Source organism: Alosa alosa, chromosome 13 (assembly GCF_017589495.1).
Source record: "Alosa alosa isolate M-15738 ecotype Scorff River chromosome 13, AALO_Geno_1.1, whole genome shotgun sequence".
In the NCBI taxonomy this organism is placed as follows: domain Eukaryota; kingdom Metazoa; phylum Chordata; class Actinopteri; order Clupeiformes; family Clupeidae; genus Alosa; species Alosa alosa.
The window spans coordinates 13,730,313-13,742,812 of NC_063201.1; the positions used below are offsets into that span (position 1 = coordinate 13,730,313).

A 12,500-nucleotide genomic window follows, 5' to 3' on the forward strand; every position below is an offset into this window, starting at 1 on the left:
AGGGGAGAGAGAGAGAGAGAGAGAGACAGAGGGAGGAAGATAGAGAGAGACAGAGGGAGAGAGAGGAACCCAGGGAGAGAGGCACGAGGTCCAGATGGCTGTCGGTCATGCGCCTAAGTGGATAATGATATTCCGAAAGCGCGTCAGGGCAATAGACGGGGACTCGCAGGAGGTGGATGATGATGAGATTCAGTATAAATGCATTTGAGACTGAATCTCCTGGTCCTGATTGTTTGGCGCCCTGATAGATAATGAGTCTCTCAGTCCAAAAAAGGAGAAGGGGATAAAGGAGACAGAGAGAGAGACAGTAGCAAGAGAGAGGGAGAGAGAGGGGAAGGGAGAGAGAGGGAGAAACAGAGGGAAAAAAACAGAGGGAGAGAGAGGGGAAGGGAGAAAGAAAGAGGGAGAGAGAGGGAGGGAGAAAGAGAGACAGGGATGGGTGGGGGAGGAGTAAGAGCTTGGCGGACGCTCCCTGTGACTGCTTTGAAAATGCTGGAAAGGAAAGGAAGTGGGGAAACAAACAAGCATGTGTCTTTTTCCAGGAAGATAGGAGACAGGCGAACGATGGCAAAATATTATAGCAATCAATGTATCACACCTTGTTCCCATGGTAGCACTGTGGAACCCTCTGGAAAGTGAGGGGAGGGGGGGTGACATTCAGTCTTTTCAATCTTTTGCCTTCACAGACTATCGTCTGAAGCTATGTTTCTAAACATTTTTTGTCACATACAGCAAACATCTCCTCACTATCCGCTAGCTGTCTGTCCCCTAAAAAAAAAACGCTGTCTCTGTGGACAGCCCAGGCTTCAAAAATGGCAGCATAAACAGTCTGACCATGAAACATAACAAACTGTTCCAGCCAATAACCGATGAGATGCGCATTCAGGAGTATTCTGGTATGCGTGAGGATTAGGTTCATGTTGAGTTTAATGTTGACTGTGGTGTTAATTCCAGCTGAGTCTCCACTCCTCCTGCTTCACCTCCACCTCACTAAGGGTTGGGGCGGCAGGGTGGGGTTGTCGGGCCCCTGCTGACACTGTGATTGCAGGCCAGAGCTCTCAGTAATGATAGCCATGGGATGACCGCCCAGCCGATGCCACTGGAGAAGGTCCTGATACATTTCCCTCCTGCTTGTTGGGGGCACCACGCTCTTGTATTATGCCTTAGTTTGGATAATTATGACCGCCCGGCGCAGCCTGGCGGTGGTCATATAGATTTTAGTTTTTTTTTTTTTTTTTTTTCGCGATGCCCAAATTTCCGTCAATGATTCCGGGACACTGAAAGACCGGGGTACCAGAAACTTGGTGGGCATGTAACCCCACATGGATAGCATGGAACCATCGTTTTCGTTTTGATCTGTAGCCCCCCACTGGACTGCACCCCCGAAAGGAGGGTAGGGCAGACACAGTTTTTCTGTGAATATCTCGAAAACCGTGGGGTTTAGGAGGACCTTTTTTTTGTATGTTGATCTCAAGGGGCCATGTCAACCCATTCCATAACCACTCATTTCATGTATAGCGCCACCTAGTTAAACACAAAAAAAGTAAAAATGAGGTGTTGTAATCGCGGGTATCTGTGACCTAACATAGTCAAAACTGCAAGAAATTGGAAGTGTAGGATCATTATGACACCCTCTGTATGCACGCCAAGTTTTGTGGACTTTCGTTCATGGGGGGCCCACACAATAAATTAATTTATGTTACTATACACCAACTGGCCTGTAGGTGGCGGAGACAGTTTTCTGTGAATATCTCGAGAACCCGTGGGGCCTAGGAGGTCCACCTTTTTTTTTGTATGTTGGTCTTAAGGGGGCATGTCAACCCATCCCATTACCACTTATTTCATGTATAGCGCCACCTAGTTAGAAATTGAAAGTGTAGGATCATTATGACACCCTCCAAATGCATGCCAAGTTTTGTGAACTTTCGTTCATGGGGGGCCTTACAATAAAATAATTTATGTGTACATTTAGTGACCGTACACCAACAAGGATTCCCGGGACACTGAAATTCCGGGGTACACGAAACTTGGTGGGCATGTAACCCCACATGGATAGCATGGAACCATTTTTCGTTTTGATCTGTAGCCCCCTGCTGTACTGGACCCCGAAGGAGGGTAGGGCGAACACAGATTTCTGTGAATATCTTGAGAACCGTAGGGCCTAGGATGACCAATTTTTTCCGTATGTTTGCCTCCAGAGGTCATGTTAACCCATTCCATGTGCACACATGTGCATAAACAGATACACACACACACACATACATTCACAGTAATCATACGTATGACACATACTCACACAGTAGACATATGCACGCATGCATGCACATGCACAAACACACATACGCAGGCAAACACACAAGCACACACACACACACACCCACACACATAAACATAAACGTGTACACGCACACATGCACACAATTCAGGAATTTCTCAGAATTATGAACAGGCAAGATGGAGGTGGGGTTGTATAAAATGAATTTTACATGTAAAATCTATGAACTAATCATGTTTTGGTACTTGTTGTCTAGCAGATACCAGTGAGAATTGAGTGTGGATAATGCAATTTAGTGAGACAGTTAGAATCATATAGGCTTTTCAGCGTGATTTCTTTTTGTGGAAAAAATGTGCTGGACTGGGCGGCGGTCATATTTTGTACCGTTCTGCGGTACATCTAGTTTAATTCTGTGTTGACGTAGTCATGTGCAGTGTGTTTGTTATGCACATTGCATAGGCACTGTATCCGTGGATAGGTTGGAGGACATGCTCACATGTAGACACACACATACTTCACAAATACCTTCACCTATGCACAAAAATTACATTCAGCTAAACACACACACACACAAACACACACACACACACACATACACACTCTCACACACTCACAGAAGCTGCAAGAGAGTGCTAAGTTGCAATGTGTGTGGGTGTGTGCTCAGAGAAGGGCTTTGCCGTTACAGCTAAAGTAACACTCGGTCCAGGCCTGCGGATCGTCTGTCTGTGGTTGCCGTGGGAGACAGGGTTGTTTACGGGCCAGAGCGTATCAGAGCACATAGTGTACCGAGCTTCCCTGAGAACAGTGATGTCAACACCTCTGAGCCAGAAAAAGCAGATCATGTGGATGTGTGTGTGTGAGTGGAGTGTGTGTGTGTGTTTGTTTGTGTGTGTGTGTGTGAACATCCGCATGTGTGTGTGTGTCTGTGAGAGAGTGTGTGCGTAAGTATTTATGTCTTCAGAGAGTCCAAGTCCCTGTGTGAACTTCCAAGCTCTTATATTCATACCCACCCTAAAAGACCAAAAAAACACAATCAAACAAAGCCCAGCGTGTCAAGTATCTCCATCTTTCGACATCTTCATCGTGCGTCTCTTCAGAGTGAGGAATGCGCGCATGGAGCCTTGCGCAAATCCCTCTCCGGAAAAGCGAACATTAATAAACGGCGACTGCATCGCATTCTGCCAAAGCCGATTAGTGCGGAACGAGCAAGCAAATTCGGAGAGAAAAGGAGCGAGACACTCCCCGAAGTCGGCGACGGAGCGAAATCCATTTTGGCTCGACAAAAGAAGCAAATGTTTGAATAAAGATTTACAGCGTTTATCTGCGCCCCATCAAAAAGCCCCTTCTGCTGCATGTGGTTCTCCCTCAAGGTCTCACTGGAGTGGCGCTGATTTACAATAGCCTGTGTGTGTGTGTGTGTGTGTGTGTGTGTGTGTGTGTGTGTGTGTGTGTGTGTACGAGCAAGCATGCACGATGTGCGTTTCCACATGTGTTCGTGCGTGTGTGTCATTTTGTGCCTGCGATTGTTGATGTCTGTGTCTGTGTTTGTCTGCCTGTGCGTACACCTGTGCCTATTTGTGTTGCACACACATACATGCGTTCTCACTTGTCTGTTGTCTCTGAGTGTGACAGGCAGATTAGTCGTTCCTTTCCTAAGTTGCCTCTTCAGATAGCCATCCGTACCCTTCCCCCTTTATCATGTGCGTCCATGCGCAGAACATGACAGGGGAGCGTGTTTGTGCGTTAATGTAGTTGCAGTGGTATCAAATCAGACATGTTCCTAACAGCCGGCGGATGCAGCTAGGCTGTGATCTGACAGAATAATGTATGGCTGATTATTTATTAATTGGAAGTGAATGCAGAAACTGATCTCTGAGGGCTTTGAGGGATGCAAAGGGTGTGATACAAAAACAGCCCTGCCAAGTGTCAGTCAGCCTTTAAAAGACACACACACACTGCAGTTCTAATACAGTATATACTGAGTTACACACACACACACACACACACACACACACACACACACACACACACACTTACACACTTACACACTTACACATACACAACAGAGTGAGCATAGAGCATATTCTACATGCACATACATTGCCAAGGGGTGTGTATTAACTTGTTGATACAGTTGTGTGCACATATATACACATTAGAGCACAGCCAAAAAAATACACACCAGCAAATGTACAGTCTGTCATATACAGTACTGCCTCTCTCTCTCTCTCTCCCTCTCTCTCTCTCACACACACACACACACACACACACACACACACACACACACACTGAGTCTCTCCATCCCTGTTTTGCTCACACACATAGCCATTAAAGCAGTCTTTAATCATCAGTCTAACTGGCTGATTCGGCTGTAAATGTAGGTGAGAGAGGCATTATGCAGTGTGGGTTTCTTACCATTTTCGGTCTCATTATTTGCTCTTCTTAGAGTGTCTGCGTGTGTGTGTGTGCGTGTGTGTGTGTGCGTGTGTGTGCGTGCGTGCGTGTGCGTGCGCGTGCCTGTGTGTGTGTGTGTGTGTGTGTGTGTGTGTGTGTGCGCGTGTGTGTGTGGAGTGTAGCAAAGTCCTGCGGGCTCCTCTGTGGCTCTGAGACAGGGCCTTGGATCCGGAGCGCAGGAGTACAGAAGCAGGGAAGAGAGAGAGAGGATTGAGGGAGGGAGGGAGGGAGGGGGAGGGAGGGTGAGAGAGTGAGCTAGTCTGTAGCAGTTTGCTGCTGATGTGAGTGCTAGAGACAGAATGTTTCTGATGGCTAATGTCTGCGCTGGTTAGTCTTCAAACAAACCCCCTCCCCACAGAACAGAGCACCAGTGCAGAGGAAGCGCACTAACACAAATGCCAAAAGTAATAGCTGTGCTGCTGGGTGTATGAAGAGTGTGTGTGTCTATGTGATTGTGTATTTTTGTAAGGGATGATGTGTCTGTGTGGATGAACTGCTCCCCTCTCTGTCTCTCTCTCTTTTTTTCTCTCTCTCGCTCTCTCGCTCTCTGTGTGTTAAGGAGACATACTTGTGTGAGTTTGTTTTGTGTGTGTGTATGAGTGTGTGTGTGTGTGTGTGTGTGTGTGTGTGTGTGTGTGTTTGTTTGTGTGCTTGAGTGATGTGGAGACAAGCAGGACTGACGCATCTCCTCCTCCAGCAGCTTGCTGAGATTATTCCACCTAACCGCAGGTGTCCCCAAACATGGCTGATCATCAGATACGCTGACTGCTCACGGTGCAACGAAACAAGCACAGCTAAACACACAAACACACAAACACACAAAACACACACACACACACACACACACACACACACACACAAACACACACACACACGCACGCACACACACACACACACACACACACACACACACACACACAAACACACGCACACACACACACACACACACACACACACACAAACACACACACACACACACACAAACACACCTGCACACACGACGCTTGCGCACACACACACACACACACACACACACACACACACACACACATATATTAAACATACACACTCTAAGGTATAAATACACACATGAGACGTTTACCAATTTGCAAATATGCCACCACAGAAGTCTCAACATAGACACAGAACACAACTCTGTCCCTGTGTCTCTTTTTAAGCAGACAAACAGAGTCTGAAAGTTTGACTAGCTTTACAGTTATTCTACAGAGATCAAGACCAATGATGTGTCAATCTACAAGACAAGCAATGTTGTCTCTTCTTGTTACTCGCTCTCTCTCTCTTTCTCTCATAAGAGCGGAAAAAGACACACTCAAGCACACACACACACACACACACACACACACACACACACACACACACACCACATCCTTCTCCAGCCACCACTGCTGCACTGCAGGAATCTGTAAAAAATACATTTTCAAAAAAGCACTCCAGAGCACCCATGTTGACAGGGTCACAGAAGGCATGCTAACACACTGATCCCCCTCTCATCCCCCGCCGCCCAGACTCCCCAAAGAACCACACTCGTGTACACGTTCACCTTCCCCCTTTATGACCTCGCCCGGTACGGCGGGTAACTCTAACTGGGCTCACGCTTGGTCACTTAAACTGTGTCCGGCGAATTTCCGACCCGTGAGGCGTGAGGTAGAGTAATGGTTTGGCCCGTGGTGATGCTGTATGCCTGTGTGTGGGTCGGATTACGCAGAGGGCGTGAAAGCGCAGCTTTTCTTTGGCACATACCGTCACGGCTGCCGCTGCTGCTGTTGGCCGCTGGTGTTGTGGGAGAGCACGCTGCACTCATGCCATATGAAAACATTAGAGAATAACTTGGGCTTGTATGACTAAGAGCCTGCCCAAAACCTCCCCCGAGAATATTAATCCTAATCAGTACATGACATGAGGGATTTTTCTCAGCATGTGTGTATGTGTGTGTATGTGTGTGCATGTGTGTGTGTGTGCGTATGTGGTATGGTATGTGCATGTGAATGCATGTTTTGTGTGTGTTTCTTTTCAGTGTGTGTGTGCATGTATATGCATGCATATATGTGTGTGTGTGTGTGTGTGTGTGTGTGTGTGTGTGTATGTATGTGTGTGTGTGTGTATGTGTAAGCATGTGTGTGTAAGTATGTGTGTGTGTGTGTGCTTAAACGTACACAAGAGAGAGGGAGAGAGTCGGCCGCTCATCAGCTCTCCTGGCTGAGGTCAGCATTACGGAATTACCCAGCACTCCCTCCTGTCCCACATGTGTTAACACTCGGCGCACGGCACGCTCGTCGACCGGGCAAACACGCAAGCCTTCAGCACAGGCCCCCCCCCACACACGCACAACGACCCCCCTCCCACCACCACCGTCCCGGACCATGCATCATTTCTGCAGAGAGATGCGTGACACGCATTTGGCTCAAATTATTTTTTTTGTTGGAGCTGAATAAGAAATCATGTCTGCGCAGTAATAGGCCCCAGCTGTGTGCGCTGTGTGAAGATGTGTGTATTCGGCATGTGAAGGAGGTGAATGTGTGTGTGTGTGTGTGTGTGTGTGTGTGTGTGTGTGTGTGTGTGTGTGTGTGTGTGTCTCTCTCTCTGTGGGTGTACATCATTATCATGAAGGTGTACTGTATGTGTGCATATGTGATGATGCATATGTGTGTGCTCATTTGTCAGTGCAAAATGTACTCTTTCTTGAATAATTATGGGTTAAGATCATTTGTGTGTTAGAGTCAGAACAAAATTGACTGAAAAAATGTGTGTGTGTGTGTGTGTGTGTGTGTGTGTGTGTGTGTGTGTTTCAAGGTGTGTTTGAGTTTGAGCATTTATTCTCCCTCTGTACTTATGTGTGCATGCATCCTGGTGTGTTTTCATTGGGTAGAGACCACAGCAGGGATTATGAGTCTGGTCTCATCTTAAATGATGACGTCTTTAGTCAGTCCATGTTTTATGAGAAACCTGTGGTGAATTCCTGTGTGATTGTACTACATTTCACCAGACTAGCAACAGAATAAATATGCTGTAAAGGTACTGTAGTATATAGCAATATGTGTCTGTAAATATTTTATATATCTGTGTGCTCAGCATTAAGAAGACCCTTGTACTCATAGTGTATAGATATGGAGCATATGTTTGAACTTATGGACTCTGTGTGTTTGCTTGTGTGTGTGTGTGGGTTTGTTTGTGTTTGTTTGTTTGTTTGTGTGTGTGTGAGAGTGTGTGTGTGTGTGTGTGTGTGTGTGTGTGTGTGTGTGTGTGTGTGTGTGTGTGTGTGTGTGTGTGTGTGTGAATGTGTGTGTGTGTGTGTGTCTGTGTGTGAATGTGCGTGTGTGTGTGTGCATTTGTGTGTGTGTGTGTGCTCCTGCAGGGTGCTGTGATCACGCCCTCCATGGACCACGCCATCTCCATGCAGCCGGCTAACATGATGCAGCAGATGAACCACCAGATGAACCACCTCTCCCTGGGCTCCTCCTCTGTAAGGCCCCATCTCCTGGTGACGGCTTCCATGTCTAATTCCCACAGCTGCAGCCCATAAGAGCCCATGGATGTATTTCCTCTAAAAGAAAAACTATGGACGCAGGAAGGCGCTGTGGTTACGGTGCCCATACCATATTCAGGTCCCTGTGCCCACAGGAAACGTTTTCAAGTCCGACTCGGGTCATTTCCCGATCCCACTCCATCTCTCTCTCCCACTCCCTTCCTGTCACTCTCTTTACTGTCCTGTCACATTAAAGGCATTAAAAAGCCCCCCACCCCCCAAAAAAAACAAACAAAAAAATTAATTAATTAAAAGAAAAAAAGAATGGCCCCAGCTGGCCACCTGCTCCGTACGCCGGCGAGCCGGGTTTGATTCCCGCCCCGTGGTCCTTTCCGGATCCCACCCCGACTCTCTCTCCCACTCACTTCCTGTCATTCTCCACTATCCTGTCGCATTAAATGCATAAAAAAATAAAATAAAATAATATATGTATACAGATAGATAGATAGATAGATAGATAGAAGAAAATAGAAAGAAAAGAAAACTATGGATGCAAACAAACCTTCCAGGGAAGTGTTCAGGCTATTAAATTAGTTTGTGACACTGGTGTCACCATGGGCCCTTATGGGAGAGAGTATCAAACCCAATACCTCATCACTGGAAGGCATCGGGTACTATAATCCTGCATAATCAGTGGAACAGGGGAACTGATTCTTAGCAATGAATAAACTGCAATTAAAGTCTGTGCCAGCTGGTTAAAATGTGAATGTTTCGCCATGCTTTGCTTGACTTGATGTATGCAATCCAGAATACATGTAAGTCTTTGAGAGGTCCCAGTTCAGGAGTGTGTGGTGTGTTGCTGCAGACACACATGTTCCAGAAGGTTCTCTAGGCTGCTACTGTGGCTCCACGGTTGGGAGATGTGCTGAGGGACCTGGGTTCTCTCAAAGCACCCCACCGTAATGGAGCATCTGGTGTTCTTGGGACGTCCCTGAACAGCTGGGACGCCTCCCACCCACTTAGAGCATGACTTTGACCTTTGCGGGATTGTTTGTTGCATTGGATCTGTCCCCCTCTCTCTCTTTCTCATTTTCTCTCTGTCTTAATCTCTCTCTCTCTCTCTCTCTCTCTCTCTCCTTGTGGTTGACTTGTCTTTGTTTGGTCTCATCAGCAGTATATGACTGCTGCTGCTGCTGCTGCTGCTCCTATGCAAGGAACCTACATTCCCCAGTACACTGCTGTGCCTGCATCTGCTGTCTCAGTGGAGGTGAGGCACGCGCACGCGCACGCACACACACACACACACACACACACACACACACACACACACACACACTCACTCATTCACACAGACATCTACAGACACACATCCGTACGTGCACACTCATACACACATGCACACACGCACACTCCTAGTCAGCTTTCAGCTTCTGTCTGTTAGTATAAGCGGATGTGTAAATAAAACTGAGAAACGTCCTCTAGCCTAGTAGCCCCTGGGCTGCGGAGAGCTGAGCCCCCCCAGCCCCCCCCCCCCCCCCCCACCTCTCTGGCGCTCCAGCATACCTTATTGAGCTCACCGGATAATTCTACCGCCGCTAAAGCCGCCCTGATTCACGAGCCTCCAGATAATGACAGGCAAGGAAAAGAAAAGAGAGGAGATATGCTAAGCTACCAGCACTGAGAGTTTAGCCTAGAGGCACTCAAGGGAGGGGGGGGTCTGCACTGGAATCATTCCCTCATTTTGATGCACTCCTTTTTAATGTATGTCTGTAGGGCACAGTGCTAAGTGGGTGTGAAATCTGTTTTTGTTGTTGCCTTTGTTGTGCTATCTATGACACAGGCATGGTGTGACGGGAGACTAATTTCAACCTTGGAGGCCAATGAGTGGCCAATAAGAGTGGCCAATGTCTGTAGTCTTTGGTAAATCTCTTAGCCAGTGTCTCATTCTTTTCTGTCCCCCCATTCAGGGAGTGGTAACAGAGCCCACGACGCAGACTGTTCCCCCCTCGTCGCAGGACGTGAGCGGACAGCAGCAGCCGCTAGCGGTGGAGAACTCCAGTGAACTCCAGTCGGCCTACTCCTACCAACCCACCAAGTGAGTCCCCCGACTGCCACCACATCCCTCTTTCTCTCTCTCTCGGTCTCTCTCTCTCTCTCTCTCATTCTCTCTCTCTCTTTCTCTCCTTCATTCTCTCTGTTTGCCAAGTCGTGTGCGTCACCCTTAACAGGCCTTGGCTGCTCCTGAATCAGTGAATCAAAGCCCTTACTTGTTGTTTCGCCCCACCCATATACTCATACATCTTCTTTAATCCATGTACTTGGATGAGGGCTCTCGTTTGAAGTTAGGCCGCCCTGTCAATGGAGGTATTACATAGACCTGGAGAGAGTGAGTAAGTAGCACCTCAACTTATTGTGATGGCCGATGATAGGCCATCGACTGCAATTGACTACCACCATCTTTAAAAATGGCAAATTGGTTGCCACCTTACTGATGGCCACAAATGATGTCGTCTATGTGGATTGGCTGATCCTCCCAGAAACTGCCAGTCCCCTCCAGGGGGTCAAGAGCATGCAGATTAGCTTCGGCATGTTAGCATACACCATTTTCAAGTATGGCACTGCATGGAGCATTTGGAACCAGCTCCTTGCACGAAAGTCTGTGTTGGGCACGAGCTCTCATGCGTGTAATAACTCAATTTAGGCTACTTAGCAACGCAATAAGGTTTCCATTAGAGCACAGCGCACGTTCAATGAATGAGTGAAAGACTGCCTTGTCTCGCAATAAACAGCTGGAAATTCCAACACTTTTTCAACTACACGAAACTTTACAGTGATCATCAAATACCCCTAGATTTAAGTGCCCATCAGTCTCAACATTTGACTATATAATTAAAAAGTCCAAAATCGTCTGACGAAAATCGTCTGCTTTTGATAGCCTGGTATGTCGCTCCAAACGAAACGCATGTCTCACAATAAAACGCACAATGTAAGTAATAAAGGTCTGCCTCGAATAAGCCTGCCCCAAATAAATACATGTGCTTTGCGCAGCCTAAGTAAATAGCAGACCCCGGATATAATTTAGGATTTACGGAAAGTATGCAATCATACAATGTTGGACGCCTGGCGATGCTCTGGCCGTCTACTGTGCCTCTGACTCCGCTGCCTCATTTGATGGTAACTCGACAGGTGAGCGTGGAAGATTGATGTCGTGGATGCGTAAGTAAACTGTTTTTGCAGAGTCCCGCAGACTACATTCTCTTTAACGGTTATTTTTATCATCTGGTGTGTACAACCCAAAGTATTTCCAGACACCACATTTTAGATGAGTTGGGACTTAATTGTCCGCTCAGGCTGGCCGTTCTGTGCGTTATCTTCCATTTTCGAAACAGGGTGGCTATTGAGGGTTCTGGCTCCAGTCATTATTGTGGCTACTGGCTATTATTGGCTTTATTTGGTCATGGGCCAACGCTAGAATATGTTTAGAGCACCCGCTATGAGATGGCAAACAATAAAATAAAGCAAGCAAGCAAACTAATCATAGACTGTAAAAATGCGCTACACATGGCACTAAAAAATTTTCGAATGCATATTTGCAGCAGCAGGACGGCAAGCATACTGCTTTTCATTAGAGCCGCTGTTATCCAATGAAATTAAGTTGCGGTTCAGGGCGACTCCACTTGGACATGCGCGTTCCTGAGCAACTTTTTCTTCTTCTTGTTACGTGGCAAGCAATGTATGTGCATTATCGCCACCCTCTTACTGGAGGATCTACTCTCCTTTTTACAGAATATCCAATAAAATCCACGCTGGTCCATGTGCGCCATTTCCAGCTTTGGAACTTGGCGCATGGTCAGAGCCAACTGGCGCTGGATCCGAACCCCAGTGTTCAATATATGGACTATGAATTGGCTATGAATTGGCCGGATTTACTAGCCTAGCCTCCACCATATATTTGAATGGAGGGCGGGACTTAGTCACTCTCTCCAGTTATATATAATACCTCCATGGTCCCCTCAGACAACATACTCTTGTGCCCACCAATAATATGGCAGCTAATTAGCTTGTTTGTGAAGTTGAGGTGGGAAGTGAGCACGTTGGAAAACATTTAGGGGGATTCCACTTCATGTAGCCGCCTGCAGCTGTGTTAAGCTGACTGCATAACGTGATTATTTCTGAGATTCTGATACGTTTTTAACCATGACGTTTGCACAAGTCCAGTTTGAAAACATACGTATCAAAATCTCACAAATAATCACGTTATGCAGTCAGCTTAACACGGCTGCAGGC

General features: G+C 47.0%; 1 protein-coding gene across 2 annotated transcripts in view; it reads left to right on the top strand.

Annotated features, from left to right (window-relative positions):
• The window catches only part of rbms3 (RNA binding motif, single stranded interacting protein), a 159,383-nt gene that overhangs the window by 139,979 nt on the left and 6,904 nt on the right, over positions 1-12,500 (top strand). The window contains exons 11-13 of one of the 2 annotated variants that reach the window (XM_048260297.1): positions 8,103-8,210; positions 9,388-9,480; positions 10,181-10,308. In XM_048260297.1, coding sequence (XP_048116254.1) covers positions 8,103-8,210; positions 9,388-9,480; positions 10,181-10,308 — 329 coding nt within the window. Of the gene's footprint in view, positions 1-8,102; positions 8,211-9,384; positions 9,481-10,180; positions 10,309-12,500 lie in introns of both variants that reach the window. The other variant, XM_048260296.1, reaches the window with a different exon arrangement.